A 26,077-nucleotide genomic window follows, 5' to 3' on the forward strand; every position below is an offset into this window, starting at 1 on the left:
TCTTATTCTAATCCTATGTTGCTCAAACTTAACCTATTTAAGATGGAAAAAAATAAATTGGTATGAAATTTTTATTTAAGAATTGTTACATTGTTTTTTTTTTTGATATTTCACATCTTTTCTCTTTCATGGCAATGACACATTGGGCAGATAAGGTAGAGATCGTCTGTTTTAATGATCTCATTATACCATTGGATAGTATGGTGAGTACCATGCCCAACCACCTTTGTTCCCCTAACCTGAGTCAGGTACCCATCAGAGCTGGGTGGACTCAGTAATGTTCTACAGAGTCTAGCCCATTCTGGAGATTTGCTAAAGGTTTATAAAGGGAAAGAATTAAATTGTTTGTTTAAACATAAATGCTCACAAACAAGATAAGGATTTTAAAAAGTTTACTTTAACCCTCCATACTATAACTTTTTTCAGTTTTGATTTAAGATATCTAAAATAAAATAAAACAAGACAAAACAACTGAAGTTTAAAAAAAAACAATAAAATATTTGGGACAACATTTGTTTATTTTATTTACTATTGTATCTTTTTTTAAAATACAGCAATTGTTTCTAAAAATATGCATTGATAGAATTATGTTCTGTGAATTAAAACAAAGCTTAAGTCTTAAAACCACTGATTATATGCATTCATATAAATCACACAATAAGTACATTAATTTGGAAACCCAAGTATTTCAATGCTTCTCATTGACTGAACAAATTATTGCATAGGGGAGTTTAATCTAAAATAACCAACTAAGTTTAACAGCCCAACTGCTATTGTGTTAAAAAAAAACTAAATTAGTAAGAACCCTCTCAAATTTTAACGAAGGTATTGTATTTACTGAACGTCACTGTAAAATACAATCATAAGAATGGACCACACTTTAAAGTTTCATTAGGGATCAACTTTAAAACTAACAGAAAAATAACAACAGGAAACATTAATTTAATGTAAATTGTTATTAAAAAACAGGAATCAGAAACTAGGACTGCTACAGTCATATGCACTCAGTGCTCCATAGCCTGAGGTTGATTTTCGCCGCAGTTGGTCGGTGTACCAATTAACCCATTCAAAACTTTAGCTCGATCTCTCAACTCCCAAGGGCCAGAATCAGCTATGGGAGCTAACTCTTCCCTGAGCTGAACCATGAGGGGTTGCGAGACTAATGAAAGTTGATTACAATCTGAAATATAATCAAGAAGAAATATTTTATAAATTAATGAAAGTAGTAAAAAATGTACCAATACAAATTGTCAAAGCTATTTATATAAGAAGAGCATGATTTAAGTTAAGAGTCAGTAGGGTCCAGTTTTCCGGTTTATGTCTATTGTAAGCCACACAAAATGTATCTTTTTTTCTGACAACATTGAAGTACCCATTCTTACCTGCAAGCTGATGAAGAATGAAGTCAATAACCAGCAAACTCTCAACTCTTATTGTTACATACTTTATGTTATCTGTAACAAGCATATTGAACAGATGTCATTTTTTACAATTAAACATAGCATATTCTGTAAATTGGCAATTTGAAAGATAGTTTTAAATATAAAAATTACACCAAACAATCTTGGTATAAACCTGACATCCACCACAGAGATCATTTAAAACAATAACACAATGAATTTAGTAATATATTAACCAGGAATATAATGTTTGAAAACGGCTAGGGGGTCATCCATAAATGACGTTACACCCCTAAAGAATTTTGCTTTTGTGAAGATGGGTGATATCACTTTCAAATTTTAAAAAGTACTAGTTAAAACTGAATTTTAGCAAATCTTTAGCAATTTTTAGTCTTTAATATAAAATGTAATAAAATTAGACCTAATGATGACTCAGGTCTGTTAATATTTAAAAAAAAAACTGTTTCAAAAATACAAACTACTGCAATGTGTGAGGCAGGGTGGGCTTAAGTGTGACATTATTTTAGGGATGTGTCTGACATTTTGAGACCATTGAGGCGAAGGATAGGACTAAAACAGCAGGTAGAAAAAAAACCAAGGTAAAAAAGAAACTTACTTATATTAGAGAGAGAAACTGCCAGAACCTTGTTCACCAAGACCTCTACAGACAACAAGTTTGTTTGTAGCTCATCTTTTCTCATGATGATCAGTCTGAAATTATTCACAACTTTAACTCAAAACTCTATGTTGTTTAGTTACAGCTTAACCCTTTATTAAAAAAAAGTGTAAATAAAGATAATCAAAATGAAATTATAATGACCTTTTTACAAGTTTCTGTAAATTTTTTAAGATAATTAGCTGGACCTTCCATGTAGTTCTTGGCACAGCATCACACAGCAGATCAACATACTGGCTGCCAAACTTATCTAAACAAAAAAAGTGTGTACACAATTGTGTTTAGTTTCTGACTTTGAATGCTGATTTAAATTAAATGATACATATTTCATACTTTTAAAATTGTGATATTTATCAATGATGTTATAAACATTAACAACTAAATCAGAATATTTAATTTCACAGTTCAAAATAAAATCATCATGCTTCATGTGTAACCAACTATTGTTATGTTCAGAGCTAAACTTTTTAAAATAAAATAAAGAAGTATGCAAGACATTGGGACAACTATCGGTACCTTGAGTAGAGCGAGATTCCGGCCAAGCTTCCCCCAACAGTGTAAAAACACATGTGATCATTTCCTGTTTTTGGTTGATGTTTCCCTCTTCCTCATCCTCAGATCTTGTTTTATTGGATAACTACAATGTAAACAAGAGCATTAGTAGAACAACATCTTAAAATGTTAGTTACCAGAACTATGTTGGGTCATTTCTATACGGCATAGTTAACAGACCTCATTGATAACAGGCTTTGTCATTTCCCAGACTGCATTAAAGTTATCCAACTGGTAAGTTTCTAATATGGAACCCAAACAGGTCATGGCAGCCATTTTGTAGGCAGGCTGTTCTTTCCCACATTCTCGAAGAACTGCTGTCAAAATCTGTTAGGGAAAAGTCAAAAACTAAATTACTGTAAGAGTTGGCTGGATATGTTCGGGGTGTAGTCCCAAACCAGGCAAGGTGGTGGGAAGTCTTTACCACTGTGTAAGGTTCTACACAGGACTTAAAAGAAATTGGAAACATACTAAATCTATGACGCTAATATTTTCATGAAAATGCTAGAAAACTTCTTTACACTCTGACAGACAAGACTTGACCCCCTATTCCAGGAACACAAACACAACATCCATTACAACTAACAGGATGAAACTGACTGACTGTCCATCACATCTACATCACATTATTTCATTCTCCATCATCCACTTTCAACCCCAATAATCTTCACACTACACAAACACCCACATTTTAGTAAATTCTACATACTCTCTATTTCACACTAGACAACCAACCAATACATTACTCACTTGTTCAATGCTTGGCTTGTTATTTGATGGTTTCAGTATTTCTTCCCTAAAAAATGAATTTATTGCTGTTATTAAAATAACCAAAACAAACCTTGAACTTTTCAAATAAAGACTCAAATACCGCATTGACATCCTTTTTGATCAAATGACATTGGTTAGACAATAAATAAAATTTAAACTTATTTTGTGCAGTACAGAGTATTCTATGTTGATAAAAACAACCAATGAAAACAAAAAGGTTTTGAAACAGCAAGGAATCACTTACTTGCATGAGGTGCACACTGCTGATACAGCTTTCAATATGGCTTCCTATTGAGACAAAATTGTATTTATTTCTTGAGCAATAAAGAAATAGATTAGTTAACAAGAGTTTAAATTAAAAAATAACAGGATTAATGCAATTATCTCTTTGAAGATTAAAAGTTTCTAAAAGTAATTAAATATCATTACTAAGAAGTCTTTTAAAATAAAAGCTATAAATACAAGTTGTCTATGTAAACTTAAGTAGGATTTGAAACAATAAATAAGAGGAATGGAAGAATGCGAGTCAAAATATTTTACCACCAAAATTTTTATAATTATCTTTCTCAAAATAATATTATTAGCATGCACATTTTTTTAAAACCAAAGTATTTTTTGTAGCATTTTGTGAATAAATCATCTCATCTACAATGAACATTACAGGTACTAAGACTAAATCAATCTCCTAACGGACAAAATTACAGGTATGATTGTACACAGAATAAGCTACAACTGATTTACCTTGCCCTCCCAGGTTCTGCCAGATAAACCTTCCAACAGGGCAGTCAAGAGCTGGTCCAGGTATGGAGGACAGAGCTGGGCTCCCAACTTCTGGGCCACAGTGGCCATGGCTCGAGCTGTCTGGGACTTGAGGGACCAGGTCTGGGAGAGGATGGAGGCAGACAGCAACGACACAATCTCTGGCAGGTAAAGTCTGATGCCTGCCTCTGTACCTGGGGAGTCACAAAATATTTATTTGAAAGCAGTGTTTTTAGAAATCATCATTTTTTTAACAATTATAATTTTTAAGCTATACAGGAAATATTTTGTCTTTAATCAAGTAAAAAGATTACAATAAGCCTCATAAGATGTGATACAATTAATTTAAACCCTTTTCTTTTAGGTGTCAAGTTTTAAAAAAAGCCTTCCTATTCAGACCTGGAGGTCCATTAGAGAGATGAAGCAGAGTTAACTGTTTATCTGACCTTGGTAAATGAAGGGACTATGTTATCAGCTCAATGCCCCAATTAGTTTTACATTTCCTTATTATGAACATTCATACCTGGTGTTATCTCACTCCACACAACCTCCCAGTCTGTTGGTTCATCTGATTTCTTTCCTTCATCTTTCTTCACTTCCTCATGCATGGCAAAAAAAGCTAACGGCATGGCGAGATTTGCGTGCCTGCGCAGATGGTCAGGACTGTGTCTGGCCATGGCGTGGAGGGTAACACAACATGCATGGTGTGCATTGGGTTCTACAAAATTAAACAAAAACATCATGTGTAAACAATTACAGCAAGAAGGACAAAATTTATACTTGATTCTAAAAATAGATTTGTTATTCAAGTAAAAGAAATTTCTAATAAAACAAATGTAAAAACAAATTAACATAATGTTTTGGGTTCAACAATACTTTAGACAACTAGGCTGGTATATATATATATATATGGGAAAACCAGAAATCTAAGAATAGCCGTTAAGCTGACCATAAAAGGTGGGACAGCGTGGCCTAGCAGAAGAGTGCTAGATGGCTAACCAGAAAGTCTCGAGTTCAAATCCAGGTCCAAGTCAGTAGATTGTCCCTGAGTCTAACCAGCTGTGATGGGTACCTGACTCACTAGGCAAAGTAAACACATTAAACAATAAGTGACAGATAGATTTACCTTCACTTTCCATATACCAGGTTTTAAGTTTTTCTATCAGTTTTTCAACACTGCTGTCTTTAGCCACCTGTAATTTGTCAATGGTCAAAGAAATAAAGCAAGCAAAAAAACATATTTTTTAAATATTATTATAACTAATTCTGACTAAAACTTAAATAACACCTCTACTTACTCGAACTAAGTGACCAATGGCAGTTGCGTAAGATTTTCTGACAGTTGCATTCCTATCATTCAAACCATGTAAGAACACAGCCAGTAATTTTCCTTGAATAAAAGCAATGAGGTAATATAACCAAGGTTAATGATAGCTTGGTGATATTAAATAGTTTAATATCAAAGAGCGTAGTATCACTTAGGATAATTTCACAAAGCTTTAAACAGGTTTAAAGTAAAATCTATTATATGAAGTTAGTATTGTAAGAGCAAATGTTGACATACCTGCAAAAGCGCTGAGATCTTGTGGGCACTGATGGACTAGAGAGACAATAAAACTGGAACAACCTGCCTAATAGAGAGAGAAACAAAGGTCAACTTTTTCTTATGCTAAAGGGTTCTGTGGCATTACTATTTTATCCAATCAAAACATCTGTTAAAAGATCTATTTAAACAATTAAACATTTTTTTTAAGAAAACATTTTTTGTTGTTCAGTCACAAAAACAATCAAACAATAATTATAGAAATTAATCTTAGTGATGACCTACTATAAAAGAAAGAAAGAAATAAAAGAAACTGACCTTAGTGCTGACTCCAATCCCACCTCTAATGAGTTCAACAAGTCTGGGCACCAACTCTGCCAGAACTTCACTGTCCACATACTGGACACACTGGAATCACACAAACAGTGGTCAGACAAACAGTGGTCAGACAAACAGTGGTCAGACAAAGTGGTCAAAAACTGGTCTAACACTGGAATCAAATAAAACAATGGTCGACAAACACACAGGTGACAACAGTCAAACACTAGGTAAAAGTCAAACACTTAAGACGCTCAATATAATACGAGCAACATATACTTGATATGTAACAGCTAAGGAACATTAACAAAAACTTAATATAACACATGTGACAACAAACACTTGATATAACATAAGTAACATACACATGATATACCACATGTAACATACCCTTCAAAGACCACTGGTAACAACAAATACCTGCTAGTGCACAAGTTCCAGCCAAAATGTTTTTAATTTCCTGCCAAAGAGACTTACCCTGTTCACTGTTTCCATCATTGGAGACATCTTGGATGCAGCTATTCTAGCACTGTCCAGCTGTAAGCAAAAATATGGTGAGCAACTGTATAAAACAGTACAGGGCGGTGAGAATTTATAATGTACATACAAAAATTATAAAAGATATGTAACAAAAATTTGTAAAATTAGAGGATGTTATAAATTAATAATCTAAGTATATATATATATATATATATATATATATATATATATATATATATATATATATATATATATATATATATATATGGTTGTAAATTTCAAAAAATGGATCTATAAGGTTTCAAATTTTTTTTTTACCTTGTCTTGCCCAGCCTGTGTGCCCATGTGTAAACTCAGGTAATTAATGACATCTGGTTCCAGTCCACTGACTGCCTCCAGCAGCGCAGGGACCAACACTGGAATATTTGGTTTCAAGAGGGCGCCAGCATTGCGACTGATCAGCAAGATTGTTGAAAGCCTGGAACAACCCACAGTCAAACCTGCATTACTTCTTGTATGTATGAAGTGTGGAGTACCATAACTACATCTAGCCTTAGGGTAACAACTTAACAAATAATTCTAACCTAAGAAATATATCTAACAGAAGGAACATTTAAAGGGAAACAACTCACCCAATGGTTCTAACCTCAGAAACAGTGCTATGTAGAGAGCACTGCAGCAAACATGGAAGAATAAGCTTTGTGGCTTTTTCTCCAGATTTGCCATTGCTCACATCACACAGTTTAATGGAAACCTTATGAAAAACAGTTGTGAACAATGACACAGCTATCACCATAGTCAAGTAGTTAGGTGAAAATAGTTTCAGTAAATGAAAGAGCTAGCAAATAAGAAGTATAAAAATAAATTGGAGCATGAATAACCATTTTTTTACCTTGCTTAATGTCTGACAAGCTGAATTAGCAGCCAAACGCACAGACTCCTGAAAGTATAAGCAAATTATGAACAATGTAATACAATACAATATACAAAAATATTTTACATGCCACAAAAAATTTATTCCAAAAAATATATTGATTTAATTTTGTCTGCTGATGGATAAAATACATGTCATAATAACTCAATACAATAGAAAGGATACAAGTACATACCTTAATAATATAGGTAGAGTACAAGTACATACCTTAATAATATAGGCAGAGTACGTGTACATACCTTAATATCATCTCTAACCCTGAGACAAGTCTCCCACAACTTTGGTATATCCTCCAGGACACTGTCCAGCACTCTACCACGAAGCAGGTCACTTACAGCCAGACAGCTAAACAGTGGAAACATTGGATGTGTTAAAAATCTGGTACATTGTTAAATCATGTTGACCCTTGTGACCTAGGGTGGAAACAGTAGAGTAGGTCTGTGACTGGGTGTGATGTTTGATCAACACAGTGAGACCAGCATTGTTTGATCAACACAGTGAGACCAGCATTGTTTGATCAACACAGTGAGACTACCATTGTTTGATCAACACAGTGAGACCAGCATTGTTTGATCAACACAGTGAGACCAGCATTGTTTGATCAACACAGTGAGACCAGCATTGTTTGATCAACACAGTGAGACCAGCATTGTTTGATCAACACAGTGAGACCAACATTGTTTGATCAACACAGTGAGACCAGCATTGTTTGATCAACACAGTGAGACCAGTATTGTTTGATCAACACAGTGAGACCAGCATTGTTTGATCAACACAGTGAGACCAACATTGTTTGATCAACACAGTGAGACCAGCATTGTTTGATCAACACAGTGAGACCAGCATTGTTTGATCAACACAGTGAGACCAGCATTGTTTGATCAACACAGTGAGACCAGCATTGTTTGATCAACACAGTGAGACCAACATTGTTTGATCAACACAGTGAGACCAGCATTGTTTGATCAACACAGTGAGACCAACATTGTTTGATCAACACAGTGAGACCAGCATTGTTTGATCAACACAGTGAGACCAACATTGTTTGATCAACACAGTGAGACCAACATTGTTTGATCAACACAGTGAGACCAGCATTGTTTGATCAACACAGTGAGACTAGCATTGTTTGATCAACACAGTGAGACCAACATTGTTTGATCAACACAGTGAGACTAGCATTGTTTGATCAACACAGTGAGACCAGCATAGTTTGATCAGAAGAATTGCAATAATTATTCATGTCCAACAAGAATAGCTTGCTTGTGTTAATGTCTACTGGGAGGAAGCGGAGGAGAAAATCTTAGCAAAACTTAAACAAACCTGGATTCTCTAATCCTCCATTGGTTACTGGTCAAATTTTTGAGTAGATCATCCAGGATTTGTTTGAGATATGTGTCAATCTGAAACAATTATTTGGATGGTAATATCAAGATGCCCTATAAAAAAAATTAATATTTAGAAATCTGTAACAAATAAATAAAAACTAGCAAGAGATACTCAAATTCAAGGATAAAAAACTATAATTGAAAGGCCTTCAGCAACCCTCCTCCATCTTTTGTTTTTTGCAATGGGACATGTAATTCCATCCTTCCCAGGTATTTTAATTATTTCAAGAGATTCAGAGAAGTATTTTTTCAGGTTTGAATAAAATCAGTAATAAAGTACATAACCAGGAAATATTTTTTGTCCAGTAGCTGTTAGTCTGACTCTGGAGGGATGAGTTGAGTCATAAGACTCATGATCAGAAACTGCATTAATGGGTTGAAAGTAAATCTGGTAAGTTTGGCAGAATGAAACAAAATGTTCAAAGAGTGAACCCCCAGCAGAAGGTTTGTTACTTACTGTTTTTTTTTCTGCTACTTACAGTTTTTTTGTTATCCTGGACCAGAGCATTCCAAATCCCTGACATGGCCTGCTGGATCTTGGGATTGGGGTCAAACTGGTAGCGATACAGCCTGGGTACAATCTGGGTCATGTAGGGCGCCAGCTGTTCCCCTGCTTGTGCCGCTATGGTGGAGAAACCAAACGCAGCTCCCTACAAAATTCAAGGTCCCCTAAATCTCAGCATCAAACAATATTTTTTACTATAGTAACTTAGGTTATTATCATTTTAAAGTTTAATTTCCTTTGTTTCAATAACTGATTATCAGAAGATAGAAGATTTATTGTTAAACTAAAATATTAACTGTTTGCTGGGCACTTAAAGAAAGATTCCAAGCTATTACTTTCTGCTAATATGAAGGGATTTAACATCTTATTTTTTATGGTAGATTAGCAAACAAAAAATGTTTAAAATCTATACATAAAAGATACCAAACCTTGCGAGTATTCCATGTAGCATTATGGTTGGCTAAATGCATAAACTTGTAGATGAGATCTGGCTGGTTAAGGTCAGTAGCTATTGCACACAGCTCCTTGTAGGTAGAAAGTCCTCCACTATGTTCAAAATAGAAGTATTTAATTGTCTAATTTAGGTATCTGCTGCTATTGCAAAAAAAAAACTTCTAAAGATTGTGATTCCCTAACTACTTGGATTTTCAAATCACTTTACTCACTTGCCAATAGTTCAAAAGTTGTCTATCATATATACCCCACAACAACTTTTGAAATCACATTAGAACCTACCCATCAGGTGCCTTGCCTAGTGCTCCACTCTGGAATACAGTTGTGTCAGCACTCACTTCATTCTTAGCACTAAAATAACACAGAAAAACTGCATCAAATATTTTTATCACCAAAAGATGAAAAAAGTTAATTCATTTATTTAATATTAGCTGCTACAACAAAACTATAAGAAAGGAATTTTAATCTCAATTTTTAGAAAATAGTGTGACCCCTGACCTCTTCCCTGTCATGAGAGTTTCCACCAGCTCAGAAACCAGTGTGTCTTTCTGTTCAGGTGTGCAGATGTCCATGGTGTGTCCTAATCCTTTACTCGCTAAGTCTTGGGTGATTTCTGTAACACACAACACATGAATCATCATAGTGTATTTTCTTAGTGTTACGTCCTATAATAAGCTTACTTCCTATCTAAATGGATTTTGAGAAATCCAACATACTTAACCAAGATAAAGACTTTTCACCCTTAAAAATGTTAGGTAATGAAGTACTGTAAGGAACAACATCTCCTATATCAATTTTTAACACCTGCATATTTAGTGCTCAATAAGAGAATCAGCCATGTAAATATACTTTACACAACAGTGTCTAAATGTTGTCTTACCATCATTCTCAGAGAGCATTCTCATGAAGCCTCTTTGGATGTCAACAAGGGCACTCTGTATGGCCTCATGATGGCCAGCCTGGCGAATCAGTGTCAGGAGCCAAACACAAGCACCCTGCAACACAATAAAAACAACCATCATATACAGCAACAAACAACCATCATATACAGCAACACAATACAAACAACCATCATATACAGCAACACAATACAAACAAACATTAAATACAGCAACACAATAAAAACAACAATCATATACAGCAACACAATAAAAACAACCATCATATACAGCAACACAATACAAACAACCATCATATACAGCAACACAATAATAACAACCATCATATACAGCAACATAATAATAACAACCATCATATACAGCAACACAATAAAAACAATCAGTTAATCTAAAATAAAAGCATGCAAGCCATTATATAAACACTAAATCTAGCTACAGATTATCCATGATAAAAGAAATAAGAATTTAAGCATAACATCAATAACAATAAACCAACTGCTAATTCAAACAAATGATGAACCAACCTGTCTCAGAAAAGGATTTGAATGGCAAATATACTTGGACAAAAGTTCTTGTAAAAACCATTTCACATCTTCACTGGACTTACTGAACATTTTCTGTTGAGAAATTGTGTTGAAGTAAAAATCACAAAGTGTAACATAACAATATAACATCAATCCATGTTAGGTTGTAGAGAGGAAGTAATGAGAGGTAAATTGTCATTAAAACAACAGCACCAACCTGATGATCCTCTTTGGAGGTTGTCCACACACATCTGGCACGTGAGGAACTTGGTCCCATGGCCATGTCCACTAGTGCCTGCCCTATAGTGAACTGCAGCTCCACTTGCTTGGACTGATCATAACATCAAAAATTGTACAGCACATTTTTAGTTTAATACTACTGTAGGTAGTACAAAAACTATGATTCAAATCACAAGCATTATTAAAAGTTGAACAAAACACATTTTGTTGATATTAATTAAATGGCTTATTTCACGGGAATACAAAAAAATTATTAATTTTTTCAAATAATTATATTTTGTTAGAAAATATAATTTAAAAATACATACGAATTTTTAAAATTTAAATCACTTATTAATTTACAGGTTTTATAAGATACATATTACTAATGTAATTTTTAATAGGAAGGTAGAACATTGACAATTTATTTATTTATAGCTGTCTATGACAGAATCAGTCTATAACATAATGTCTATTAGAATCTGTCTATAAACTCACCTGCACAGCATTGATCAGTTCCTCCATAGCTTTTCTTTTCTGTGGGAAATTCTCATCACCAACACAGATGTCTCCCAGACAGGAAGCAGCTCTCTCTTTTGTCTGTGGAAACCAGATTCTCAAACTTGAATGCTTTCAACTTACAATTTGGGCACTCACATCTTCAGTGGATCTCAGTTTAAAACAACATGTATCAGGGTACAGCTGGGTACAACTGCATCAGGGTACAACACAACAAGAGCATCACAACAAAAAGTCAAACAGAATATTTTTCTAATGGCCCTATCATTGAATGTTCCCTTAATAAAACATTAGTGAACGCTAAACAAGAGGAACAACACTGAATGTTCCCTAGAAGAAACTTACTTGTTGGACACATTACTAGTTTTAATCATGGCTACCTGAGAGGATCTTAAACAAATGTTCCTTAAAAGAATATTCAATAAACACTCCCTATAAGAAACTGACCTTGTTGGACTCATTACTGGTTTTGATCATGGCTACCAGGTTGCGGACTAGCCATGTTTTGGTGATGTCCCCATCTTTAATTTCTCCTTCCTGTTTGGCCTCTGTCTCTGGCACCAGCTCACTTCCTGGCAACAATGGCAGTGGACCATTTCTCCCAATCTCTCCCAGTGCCAGACAGGCAAGGGATTTTTTAGATATGTTTTTGTCAGTAAGGAGTGTGGCTGTTAGACATTGGAAAAATTAATTTGTAATTTAGCTACATAAGTGATAGAAGAAAAAAAAACATTTAGCTACATTTAAAAAAAACACTTTACCAATAGTTGTTACACATTGAGTCAATAATTGTTCTTTTGCCATGTCTAGACCACCTGAAGTCCTGTAATAGAAAAAAGTAAAGTTATTATTTGTGGGGTGTGTTTAGGTTTAAGCCCAATACAGACTCAGTAAACATGCTCAGGTCACATGACTAAAAACTTGAATATCATTGGTCTTACTTCAGTTGTCTCAGCTTAAGGCCTATACAATAACCCAGGGCAAGCAGGGCACCCAGTCCAAGCTCAGGGTTCTGATAGGAACACAAATACAAACAATGTCAGGTGCAGGAAAAGTAAACAGAGGGAAGAACTATAAGTATGGGGAATCTAGGTTAATAAGTATGGGGAAAATAAGTGTAAATTGGAAAAGTAAGTTTTAAAAGAGTATTGGATAAGGAAGCTTAGCCAATGTAATTTTTAAAAGTATAGAAAAAAGTAAAAAAAAAAAGAGATATACATTTAAAAAGATAAAACTTAAAAATCTTATATCAAAGGTTCATAGAAATATTAAAGAGAAAGGACTAGAGAAGGTAAAGATGTATTTAAAACTGCAAGATTAGTTTTCTGTCTCTATTAGCACCAAACAATACACTTCTTGACATGTAAGAATTGACACCTGTATATGTTAAATCTGCAGGAGTATGTACATTTTCCATACCTTATCAACCAGATTTCCTAAAAATGTTTTCACATCAGCATAAAAATCCACCTCAGACTTGATGTGGAAGCTGACAATGGCGTACAACTCCGCAGCATATTGTTTGATGTCATCTTTAGAGCTACAGAGTAGTGTCTGGAAAAGTCAATGGAAAATTTGTGGTGAAAAACAAAAGACAATTTTAAAAAATCAGTTTTTATTATCAAACTTTTGAGCATCAAGTGTCACAAATACTAACCAATACCCTATCAACAAACACCAGAAAATTAAATCACATTTCTTTTGTTAAAAAATCCCATACAACTAAATTAAAGAACCTTTACTAAAGAAGAGGTTATACATATTCATATATATTTCTAAATTCATTGTGTTTTGAATTAATATATTTTTAAATTTCCAACCTCACTATATTTAATATTAATTTCAACAAAGCACATTATTTCTGAAATTGTTTAAATTAATACTTTTACTTCAGTATTTACCTCAACCACTTTGATTGAATTTAATGATTTGTATAATCAGGTACAATAAAATAGCACAAGAACAAAACACATCAAATTACTATTTATGATTACATTTTACCTTTAACCAATCCAGATTTTGAGATAACTTCACTGCAATACTTTCAGGAACAACAGCAACAATCTCCAAAAGACAATACATCGCTTCACTACCTAAAGACAAAATAAATTAATCAATAGTAAAACGAGTAAAACATTAGTTACCAGCTGACTACCCAGGATGCAACTAACTACAACATCTAACAGACTAAAGTATGACCTACTAGTTGCAACAGTAAGCAGTTCCTGCAGTAAAGCAATGTACTGCTGGATTGGCCCAGAATCCTCTGGATATTGTTGCAGCAATGAGTGAACTTTGGACACAAGAGAGGGGGCCTGGTCAGCCAAGTTTTCAACTTGCCAGTCAACCGCAACACCAGCAGAGTGAGACAAGCACATACGAAGGTACAGGAGTATCTAGAAGTAGTAAAACTATTTAAGAGAATTGTCGAGTAGCAAAAATTTTAATAGAATAAACATTACATTACAATATCATTAAACAAAATTTTAAAAAGTAAGGGGCCATATATATCTAACTAATAGGAAACACAAATTCAACTTTTATTAGTATCGTTATAACAAGAATAATTTGTGCTTACCTCATTGTATGATGCTGGATTAAAGGGGAGAGAAGCATTAACAGCCGAGTACCTTTTAGGGGACTCTTTCCTTTGCTTGGCCTAAAAAGTTGAAATAAATAGCATCAATTTTCTAACATTAAAAAAAAAAAGTAGTTATACATTACAACTGAAATAATGTGGTTGGATTTTTTAAAAATGATTAAAATATAGCTGATACCTTTTCCACAACATAGCTGACCATCTTCACAAAGTCTGGCAATGTCTGTGATGTGCCTGCGGTTCCTCTGAGGGCTTTAATTGATTCTAGCTTAGCGTCCTCTTTTCTAAAAAAAAAACATACAAAATTAATTTGTACTCTCACCATCACTCTATAAGAAACATATACGTAAATATGACCAAAGTTTAATTTAACTTTAACAGCCCTGTTATTACAATTTATAGATAGTCTAGATGGAGACTCTTTAATAAAATATTCTTTGTGTCGTAATTACAGTTAATTATTAACTGTTAACTTCTACTCAATTTTATAGGTTTTTATTAATTTCTTTTCAAATAATTATCTACATCATATCAATAATTCTAAACAGAAAGATTACATTTTTTTTTTAACTTAACAAGATTTGTTTACAAGGCTATATAATCTCTAGGCAGGAGTGATATCTTAGTAGAATAATATGCAGGACTGAGGTATCAGAAAGCAAGAATAGGTCTGGCTGTATACAAATCTAATATCATTAGACAGTGAAGGTTAAATGCAGCTCTACCACTTTGTAAAATATTGATGTACAAACATTTGAAACTTACAAGTCTCCTGCCCCCAGCATAAGGATGTATCTTGATGGAAAATGGTCACTAGAAAATACAGTAGCTGCATACTGAATGGTCACCACTCGCACTTGAGGCTCATCCTGGACAGATAAAACATTGGAAATAAAGAAAGGGACTCTGCCTGTATCCTTAGGGTCAGGATTAGAGTTTAGGCAAATATATAAGATAGAAGCAGGGTTACATCAGGCCTTGGATCAATAGCCAATGAAAGATGACTTTGATATGCTCTACCAACATAAGTAGCAAATATAAAGGACTTCAGAGCTACAATAGATTGTACCAGCTTATCATAATACTTCAGAAATAAAAAATATTCTAAATATTCTATTATTCTGATTAAAGACAAAAGACTTATCTTCTTGGGATTTACTAGTAGAAATTTACTGGATTGTGGGACTTGTACATTTTAATGTTTTAAAATATCAAATCTGATATACATTGTTACATTTTTTTAAAAACAGTCTTATTAAACACCTCTCGTCTATAGCAAGGAAATAGTCATTGTGCATAAGAAAATAATGCGCTACGTTAGAAACTGATACACACACATATCTAATACTACAACAACTTACAATTTTTAAAAATTCTGCAAATCAAAATAGTCAGCAGAAAAATCTCAATTAAACAAGATATACCAAAATTGGCAAAGCTACATCTCTAGTAAAATTATCTGGCATGCCAACCCTTGATCATATAAAGACAGAACAAAATAATTAACTACATCAGCATAGCTACAGCTTAAGATACCTTGTCAATATTTTGAAGCAGTAAAGCTTCCAAAAGTTGTTTGTTGGTTTCATCCAAGTTACAGTAAGCCTGGGACATCAAGGACAAAGCTTCTTGTACTGCCAACCTTGTGTCCCCCTCTTCCTGTCATTAAAATTAATAATGGTTTATCACATTAACAATATGTGACAAAGGTACACTTAGATTGTTGACATAAGTAATTATTTATGTAAAATGCAAATCTGTGGCAACAAGTGATTTAGAACAGTTCTTGAAAACAAAAGTGCTACAATTGAAAATAAAATTGTTAAAATCAATGTTATACTAAACTAAAAAATCTATTTTTACCTGACACATGGAATCAAAGAAAGTTTGTAGCACTTGAATATCTTTAGTCAACTTATTAGGTGAACGTCTTGCAATTTTGCCAACAGCAACATAGGCCAGACTTCTCAGTTTTGCATCCTGCCGATAAGATTTGTTTTGTGTGCAAGATTATTATATTTTTTTAAAAAGAACTAGTACAATAAATTATGTCTAATATTTTAACTAAATTTACTAAATTTTAAGTCACCATCCCTTATTTTCTAAAAAATATCCTGCAAGTAATTCGACAGATTGTATAAACATATACTGCTTTGTTTATTTTTAAAGACATTGTTAGTCTTATCCAACAAACAAACAGCCTTATCCAACAAATTCACAATGTACTGCTTGTTATTTGTGTGTTGTTTTATTTGGTTAACAAGCACACATGCAACAGACAGAACAACAAAAGAAGATGAGCGAAAAATATACTGCTCAATGACTAATCTCTCACTTCTTTTCTGGGAGGGAAAGCTAATGAAGAGTTTTACTTTTTTTGTTGCTGTAATACCTTCTAACATAAAAAAAATCTCATTACAATTAATTTGATAAATGTAAAAAAAAAAGTAGCAAAAGAAATTCTAAAAAAAGTTGAGCTGTTTTCTATATCTGAGCAATAAAAATAGAAAACATAACACTCTACCATGAAACACAAAACTACAAAGTAGAGAGTAGTTGACTATTTTATAAGCATTGCGATGGGAAATTTAGCAATAGCTAGCTTTTTGGGATCAGTTCCAACAGTTCAAGAGATTTATAGAAAGGTTATTTCTATTATGGTAGTCAGTCTTTATTCACCATAAATGCCTAAAGAAAGATTTTTGCCACATGATCTTGCAAATGAGCTCCCAGGAATCAATGCAGCTATTTTCATTTAGTTTTAAGCTCATTATTTACAACATTTATTACTATGTATAAAGAAGCAAAATTAATAGGAAGCTATTTATTGATGAAACAATCATGAAAATGCATGTATACCCATAATGCTCCTGAAATACACCTTTAGTAGAAATAAAAATGAATAGAATATCGCTAGCAGTTAAAATAGAACTGTGCACAGTCATCATTACATGCTTCATCTTATGAATACAAAATATTATGGTTTCTGAAGTGATGTTAGTCACTTGAAACAAATCTTCCAAAAAAGTAACTTAAGCTTCCAAAAAATTAACTTTATTTTCTAAAAAAATCAATACCCATTTCTAATCTTGGCATAATAATTAAAAAGCCATTCACTGTTAAGGGGATATGTGCGGAAAAAAAATCAAAATTTTTCTTGTTTTTCGCCATGATCGGTTTCTTGCACTTTTGGATACTTTGTCCATTTTTGTATAAAGAAAATAATAACTTTAAAGAAAAAAAAAATTTTATGTGCTTGAATTACGATTTTTATGACCCTATTAATTAAAAAAATAATCAATTTTTCCCAATCTTACAAGCTCTCTATGAAACGTTTTATATCCGTCATTATATTGTATTTGACATCATTGGAAACCTGGATTTCTCATGTATCTAATAAACTTAATTTCCTACATCTCGGAAACACCCAAAGCTTACAATCGGCTTTGCAGTTTACACAGATATGGTACTTTCCTGACCTAGTTTTCGTTACTTTTGGCTGTTTTTCTCAGTTCGCATGTTTTTAACACTAAAAAGCCTACTACATTTTTATTTATTAAACAATGCCAACCATATTTTCAGTAATTGTTCTTGATGCAAAAATACAACTTTTGTCACGAGGGAATTGTGATTGCTTTCATAGAAAAAAAGTATTTGGTAATTAATATGCAAATTTTGAAACTTTTGAAACTTTTGAATACTAAAAAGGGTGCGATTTTTTAGACCTTGTAAAATTCTTACTAGTAATTATTTCAAAAAGTTGTCGTGACACAAGTTTTAATATATACTGAAATATAAGCAGTTTAAATTTGATTACTATAGGTGCATAAATAAAAAAGCCTTAGTATTTTTAAAAGTACCGAAAAATTCAAAATGGCGGAGGTTTTTTGGGTTTCCATGACAACCAAAATCATTTTCCACCCGTTTTTTTGCTGTTTAATTCTTACTTTTATATGCCAAATATGAAAAAAGTATTCAAAAGGCTTTAGATCTTAAACTGTAAAAAATAGAAAAAAACATAGCATATCCCCTTAAGTGCAGCCCAGTCCTACTATCGGAGATGTATTGTGTAGCTCTTGTGTGAAATGAAAGGGGTTTTTAAGATATCTAAACCCAATAATCCAATTCACTTTCACTTGGTGAAGTGTTAAAAAGTTCTGGGTAATAGGGTGGATGGTTGGGGGGGGGGGGGGGGGGGGGGTGTCATCAAACTCTTCAAGTCTAAATTAATGGGTGGGGCAGGAGTTCAAAACAACAAAAGAAGCCAAATGCAAAAATTTTTAAACATAATTTTAGCTAAAATCTTGTAAAAGCTTGAAAAGGGTTGACTAATATTATTTTTGTTAATAAGTATGAAAAAAAATTATTTAAAAATATCTGGAAAAATCAATTTTAAAATTTAAAACTCGAATATAGAATGAAAGCGAGCTTCAGTTTGATAAATGTTCTGCTACCTGGGTCTAAATAAAGTGTGTGCATGTATGTAGTGGGGAGGAAGTGGGGGAAACCAAACATAAATTTTTTTGGTCAGGCTGCAAAATGGACTGTAAATTTAAACATTCCACCAAAATAAATTACTGGGCTACAGGTTGAACTAGAGATGGCTTTAAATTTGAAAAAGAAATAATGAGCTACTTAAATTAAGAAAAAAATTACTACAAATAAAATGGTTTACTATAATAATTCCCAATTCCTGAAAAATGAATTTAAAGCAAGTTAAAAGATGATGGATGGCTATGACCTAAAAACTCTTTTAACAGTTGTCTCCCTGTCATAAAAAAGTAATCGTAGCCTTTGGTCGTTTAAATAACAAAAATATGAAATTCATCTAGGAGTCATTTATTTAAAATTTACTTTTTCCAATGATAGGTGCTTTTCAAGTTGTCTGAAATCTACATGAACAAACACAACTCTAGCAAATATAGCAGAAATGTCCAAGTGCCTTAACAAAATATGTTTAATCTTATTAGAAAATAAAACAAAAATGTATAAAATTATTAGAGGAGACAACTGGGTCTATATTATCATGCATCTACATGGCGGATGAAATTTTTCGGCCCTGTTTTAATGGGGTGATTCCCATGCTAACTTGCCTTGTACAAAATATGGTGACCTATTTTCTGATTCTGCAAGAAGTTATTTAATAAAAAGTCAAAAACAAATATATTTTTCAATAAACTTCATAATTCAAAAAAATTTTCACACTACCTGTACACATACAAATGTACTAATATTTCGGTTGCATGAAGATTATCCTCATTGAGAACTTAGGGGGGAAGATATTATAACTCTTTAACTTTGAAGGATTAAATTAATTATAACATGTGTATTAAAGAAATAAAGGTTGCTATAATTTCAATCACAGGTAATATACAAAAATGAAGTATCTGTTTTTCAAACAAGCAGATTATATTAAGACAATTTATAAGTATAAAAATAATATTCAATGTAGCTAATTTGTGATCATTACCTCCCTTGCTTCTTTAATGACTTTCAACATGCCATTGAGTAACACCACATCCAGCATAGAAAATTTTGCTTCGTCACAGCTAGAAAATGAAAAATAAATTTTAGACTACTTCCTGTGTATTAACAAATCTGATTTATACCAGCTGTATTAAACATATTTTATTCTACCTTAATTTAGTGAATTGTCCCTTTTAAGTAGTGCTTCAGCAGATTTTTTTTACTTTTTTAAATAGATTTTTACCGTTACAAAACAAAAAAAGTGATTACTTTGAGCTAAATAAAGTATAAAATAATTTGTCAGTATTCAAGAATAAAATTTATTAAAATTTTTTGTTTTTTTACTTCATTTTATTAGATGAAATGTTCTTTTTTAACAGCAATTAATAAAAATACAGTTTTAAATTTTTATAATCTTCAAGAGATTAAGCCTTACTTGAGACAAATGTGGTGGACAAATTCCACAGCCATGATTCTCAACTTTGCATTAGGATTTGCACCAAACAAACACTCAAAGACAATCTGTAATGAAATTATATGGAATTGACAACACACACAAATAAATTCATATCTATAAATATAATCAGGCAGTCTAATTCATGTAATACCGATCTAGTAAAGCTTCAAGTATTACCTGCAAACAAGCTGGAAACATATTGCTGGCTTCCCTGGCTTTTAGAAAAAATGGAAAAATTTTCAAGCGTATCCTTGGGCTGACAGCACTGCGGCGGTCATCTGGCTTTACTGTGGGCTATTTTTACAAGAAACAAAAACACGTGTGTTACCTGGTGATGATTAGTTTTTAGACTGGTAAAAGTTTAAAAACAATTACTCACTTGCCCTTTAACAACCACAGTGCCTTGAAATATTGAGAACAGTTTGTTGAGAATAGGTTTAGAGTTCCAATCTATGCTCCTGTCAATTGAAAGAACATGAAATTAATGCTTTGTACTGAGTGACAATTATACTACAAATTTGATTAAATTAATCATTTTTATACGAAAGAGGACATTAGATGATTTGTTTGAAAATTAAATGTTGACTCAGAAATACAACAAGATGACATGTAACAAATTTCTATGTTAAAAATAAGCCCCTAATAATTCATAGCTGAAAATGAAACTAAACTTACCCTGTGATTTTCTTCAACTCCATGTCAGCTGAAGTGGCCACACTAAAATATAGAGAAGTTTTTTAAACTTGTACATAAGCAAAATGTAAAACAAAGGTATAAAATAAATAATATACTTTTAAAAACATCATGACATAAAAATTTTCATTAAATTTTCGCTAAACAAACCTGTGTCTGGTGTCGGAGGAGGCCACTACAAAGTGGCAGACAACATCAGCTTCCTCCAAGACTCCGCTCCCCAAGAATGTTATGATGCTCAGCTTGGCTTTTTCCAGCTGCTCTGGAACAAGAGGGTTCTCTGCCGTGAGGCGCCTGAATGAGGAGACACTCAGACCTGGTGGTGGTGGTACAGCAGGAGGCGGGGCCACGTTAGGAAGGTCTGAGTCTTCAGTGGCAGCGATAGCAGACACATGAGAGCTGGAAGATTTTAAATGTTATGGGTCAGGCATGCAGTTTGAGATATCACACTTCTGATGAGAAACTGATTTAGTATCTAGCAAATGACTACCATTTTACCACAACATTTCTTTCAATTAATATATTATTGTTCTATATGTATACTTTTTAAAATAAATTTTTTAAAATTAATACAATATTGTTATACATTTCTTATACATTCTTTTAATGTTAAAAATACCTTGCAGATATTGGTTTCAAAATCTAATCATGGCTGTTTAGTTTCTATTAAAAGATACTGCTATAAATCATTTTAAAAAATTAATAATAAAACTGCCATGACCTAGAAATGTGTAATCCCAATTTCATTTTGTGTGAAATTTTTTTTTAAAACTAGATTTTTCTAAAGGGCAACTGAACAAAAAGAATTTAGTGGGAAATAAATATATTACTTATATGGTAATAGCAGAACATCCATGAAATAATCAAGAAGCAACTGTTGAACTGTTGGTTTGTCTCTCAGCTGAAATCTGGCCCTGCATTCTGCTTCTGTTTTTGGCATTTTTAAATGTTGTAAAGCTGGTATAAGTAACTGTAGAATGCTGAAATTTAAAACAAAAACAACTTTTGCTATTGATATTTGAGAAATTGCATATACCTGGTACTTTTATTTAGATCTTAACAAACCTATCCTGGTGATTGGTTGATCTTCCATCTAGACAATTTATCAGCAATGGGATAAGATCTGCCTGTTTCTCAGGCTCCACACGAGGATAGCCAAGCTTGATAAAAAGTATTGTAAAGTTCTGAAAAGAGAGGATTGTAAACTTTACTGTATTTTAATTGAACAGACCTGTTAGTTTTCATTAAAATTATCTCTACTGCTTATTTTCATAAATAAAACCACTACAGCTCAATTTAAACATAAAACCTTAACTTTAAAATCTCATAAAATGTAATGTATCTTTTGATAAACATTAACATGGTATTACCGTAATGAAAGGAGTAGCTTTGGGGTCTTGAAATTGGGTTAATAAAGCATCCAATGGGAGTTTTACTTGACTCCTGCTTTTTAGTCTGGTTTTAATGTGAGCAAGAAGCTTAAGCACCTAAGTGGAACAACAATTTTTTTAAATAAAACCAACCAACTATAATTTCCGCTGAAAATAATTTTAATATACTTCATATTTTGGAAAAAATAATTACCTTAAGAATAATAACTACAATCTAAAGAAATTGTGTGCATTCTTTAAATTTTAAAGTGAAAAAAATAATTGCATCTCTGATTTTGATATAAAACATTATTTTAAATGTCAATATTGTTTTAGACAGTACATTTCAATATAAAACTATATTACTTAAGTTTTTAATTAAAAACTTAATTAAACATTTATATTGCTGTGTCACGATGAAACAAAAATCTCATCTGTACTTTTAAGATTATTTAGTAGAATTATATGATTTAGACTGACATCTTATAAGCATATTTTTATTCCACTTATATCAAAAGAAACACAACAATCTTATTAATTACGAGAATACCTTGGACCTGACTGCTTCATCTGAGCTATTCAGCTTTAAAATTAAGGGAGCTAAAAATTTGCCAAGAGCTGTCTGTAACTGTTCATCACTTTCAGCAGATCCGATACGCAAGAACACTCGCTCGACAAGAGCTGGAAAAATGATAGATGGAAATCTTTAAAATAAAATTATAGTGGGTCGCTCTTTGTTGTGAACTAGCAATCAACAAGTAAATATATTCTAGTTGCATACTAATAATACTATCATAAATTAAAGTGAATAACCCTACATTTTAGTTTTTGGAAATTTCAATTAAACAATTAAATGGAAATATTAAGATATTTATTTACAAATAATGTAAATGGCATTAGCAAAACATAGATTGATTGAATATACCCACCTATTCAATAACTGTTTTAACTTTAATTTAAGGCTTATTAAAGGAGCATGCATATATTATACCTATATACTACTAAATTAATTTTTTATTTGAAAATGAAATCAGCTTATGCACATGTGAGTGACGTGGTAAATGTGAGGGTAGGGTGTGTTGGTGTGTGGTCGGAAGAGACGGATTGGGAATGTAAAAAATTTAACTCTATTAAATTTAACAAGTACATTGATTAGTTGAGCATTGGCCGGGGTCTTGTTCTAGTAGGGAATCAAAAGGATGACTTGAAATAGATAATGACCTTATTAGATTTGGTATTTTGGATATACCTATGTCTGACAACAGGATTATACCCCCCCCCCCTCCTCATTGGCTGGTGTGGTTCGTGTACTGTACTGTAGGTTAATCCAAAAGAAGACTAACTCATTAGCCTATGTCTTAATGATTAACTCCATAACTGTCATTGTCATTAATTATAATTAGGTCTTAACTTCTTAAGTCTTAGGACATTAGTTTATTACTAATTAGGCGACATTAGATTTAGAATCAGAGGCTTAGGGCTTAGGAAGTTAAGCCTATCCTATGGCCTATTTCATGGGGAATTTTATGTTTTAGGAGAAGTTGGATAGAAAGAATGCTCTTAAATCTTAAACTACTACTAACTACTAGATCTAGATTACTGAATTTACTGATAACTGGCTGTGTGGGGAATAAGAGAGTTCAGGGGAGACTGAGAATGAGACTCTGACTGAGAGAATTAGACTAGCTCGGCTGAGATCAATCAATCAATGAATGATTGAGAAATGACTCAGGTCACTCAGACTGAGACAGTCAGTCAGTCAGTGTGTGTCTGTGATTCTTGTAAAAAGAAACAAAGGAAACTATAATTTTGAAAGGTAAATCTTATATTGAATTGATTATCATAAAGTTTTCAGACATACCGTTTTCGTCTTGTGCTTGGGAAGTCATTTTGTTAACGAAAATAATTATTAATTACGTTGCACTTGTTTTGTTTACATTCATTCCAACATTGACGTTATGATTCGGCAAAACAATTTCGTTTCGTCTCTTTTCCGGTGATGCTTTGGTAAAAATTTTACGGACGTGTTTTTTTTTTTCATCTGAAATAATTTACTATTTTTATATTATGTGGTAGGCCTATCCACACATTGACATTGTCATGTAAACCCGCAATTGTAGCCTAATTTTATCCCCGCTCCCACCCTGTAATGTTAGGCTCCATAAATTGTCATGAAGTTCCACCCATCCACTATAAGTTATAGAGTATATTATAAGCTGCTTAACATGCATGTGTAAAAAAATTAGCACGTTTTCATAATTTTGTCATTTAAAAAAATCATTTTTAAATGATTTTATGAGCACGTTATATCCTCATTACACAGTACGATATATTTCCTCACTAAACAAACTTATCTAATGTCTTAAGTCATATAAGGCCCAACCCTTAATCCTAAACAAAAGGACAGGTGACTCCTGGAAGCTGCTCATAATTTGGCCATAATGTACCTCTATGTCCTATGCAGCTTCTGACCAGAGTTTCTTCCCCCCCCCCCCCGGAGAAAAAAAGTCTGGAAGAAACACAGCTTCTGACCACAGTGAAAGTCAAAAATGCCCACTGTTTTATTTATGATTATTTTTAAGGGGGCGAGAAGACTTATAATCAATCGATGTTTTATGCTATTACACATCCCAACAGAATCCTCTTTAGATCTAATGATCCACTGGGTAGATCAAGTAGAGTTCATATGTTTATTGACCTCGGCATATGAAGAGAAGGTGTGGTCAGCACTTTGACCAGCCGCATTTACTTTCCCTAACGGAGTCAAAAGATGGTGGTTGTACAGTGATTAAAAAAATTAAAATCTAGTTAATGTCTCCCAAAATATGTTTTGTAGGAATAGTGAGTAGGCCTATGAAATATCCCTTAATTTACTGAAGAAAAAAAAGATTTTATTCAGCCTCTAGCCCGGGGCTTTGGTGCCGCGGGCCGGTTATTTAGTTCATGGGCATTCAATATCGGGGCGATCGGGGCTAAAATCCCGACTCGTCTGGTTATACCCCCAAGATGAAATGGCATCTAGCTTTCTAGATACAAATAAACTCAATTTTAATGTAACTGAGATTTTGTGCTTTCCATCTCTTTATGCTTTGAAAGGAGTTCGAGATAATTTTATTTTAACCTGTAAATGAGATATTGTATACATAATTTATCCTGAAATATAGCGAGCCGAATGTAATAATTTAAATAGCATAAATATTTATACAACAAGTATTGCATGTTGTTGCCTATACAATTTTCTCCCTCTTTCTTTTTCAGAAAAGGCCCATATATAATCTTAAAGCAAATAAACAGAGTAACTTCTTTTTATGCATAATCCTAACAGTTATATTCACCCCCCTCCCCCACCCCACATACACAAACACTCTTTTGCCTAACATATAGGCCTATGGACTATAAATATTGCGAGAAACGCGTCTCACCAGCAGTGTTCTATAACCCTGTTTATTTCCCATGAGTGCTAAAATAAAAAGGTAAAGTGTAGACCAATGACATCCATGTGCGACACTCTTTAAATTAATATTGAATCAATACTTTTTCCACGCTATTAAA

At 32.9% G+C, this 26,077-nt stretch overlaps 1 protein-coding gene across 1 annotated transcript; it reads right to left on the reverse strand.

Annotated features, from left to right (window-relative positions):
* Positions 1 to 509: 509 nt before the first annotated feature.
* Positions 510 to 24,487, reverse strand: LOC131938042 (proteasome adapter and scaffold protein ECM29). The gene is made up of 50 exons (XM_059295887.1): positions 24,387 to 24,487; positions 23,076 to 23,206; positions 22,526 to 22,642; positions 22,221 to 22,339; positions 21,986 to 22,135; positions 21,306 to 21,554; positions 21,138 to 21,179; positions 20,842 to 20,920; positions 20,640 to 20,756; positions 20,442 to 20,527; positions 20,010 to 20,088; positions 16,403 to 16,519; positions 16,076 to 16,198; positions 15,305 to 15,408; positions 14,718 to 14,823; positions 14,519 to 14,599; positions 14,140 to 14,336; positions 13,942 to 14,029; positions 13,360 to 13,494; positions 12,882 to 12,952; positions 12,702 to 12,763; positions 12,388 to 12,608; positions 11,920 to 12,021; positions 11,420 to 11,533; positions 11,203 to 11,295; positions 10,660 to 10,774; positions 10,278 to 10,392; positions 10,062 to 10,130; positions 9,755 to 9,872; positions 9,301 to 9,471; positions 8,757 to 8,836; positions 7,673 to 7,778; positions 7,392 to 7,439; positions 7,132 to 7,253; positions 6,818 to 6,977; positions 6,497 to 6,556; positions 6,020 to 6,109; positions 5,723 to 5,789; positions 5,457 to 5,548; positions 5,285 to 5,351; positions 4,682 to 4,876; positions 4,141 to 4,352; positions 3,644 to 3,687; positions 3,379 to 3,424; positions 2,809 to 2,955; positions 2,593 to 2,713; positions 2,221 to 2,326; positions 2,017 to 2,111; positions 1,383 to 1,454; positions 510 to 1,180 (listed from the first exon to the last, which is right to left on the reverse strand). Exons 1-50 carry the CDS (start codon positions 24,412 to 24,414, stop codon positions 1,005 to 1,007), a joined length of 5,505 nt encoding a protein of 1,834 aa, XP_059151870.1. The 5' UTR covers positions 24,415 to 24,487; the 3' UTR covers positions 510 to 1,004.
* Positions 24,488 to 26,077: the final 1,590 nt, after the last annotated feature.

Source organism: Physella acuta, unplaced genomic scaffold (genome assembly GCF_028476545.2).
Source record: "Physella acuta isolate Inbredline_101_S28 unplaced genomic scaffold, ASM2847654v3 ptg000230l, whole genome shotgun sequence".
Classification (NCBI taxonomy): domain Eukaryota; kingdom Metazoa; phylum Mollusca; class Gastropoda; family Physidae; genus Physella; species Physella acuta.

What these genes read in the sequence shown, in the direction of transcription:
- LOC131938042 (XM_059295887.1), bottom strand. Translation starts at nt 24,414, where the DNA reads ATGACTTCCCAAGCACAAGACGAAAACG. An exon ending in TCCTCCGACACCAGACACAG is followed by an intron (nt 21,180 to 21,305) that starts GTTTGTTTAGCG and finishes TCTATATTTTAG; the next exon opens with TGTGGCCACTTCAGCTGACA. An exon ending in AAAATCTGGATTGGTTAAAG is followed by an intron (nt 13,495 to 13,941) that starts GTAAAATGTAAT and finishes TGACTTTTCCAG; the next exon opens with ACACTACTCTGTAGCTCTAA.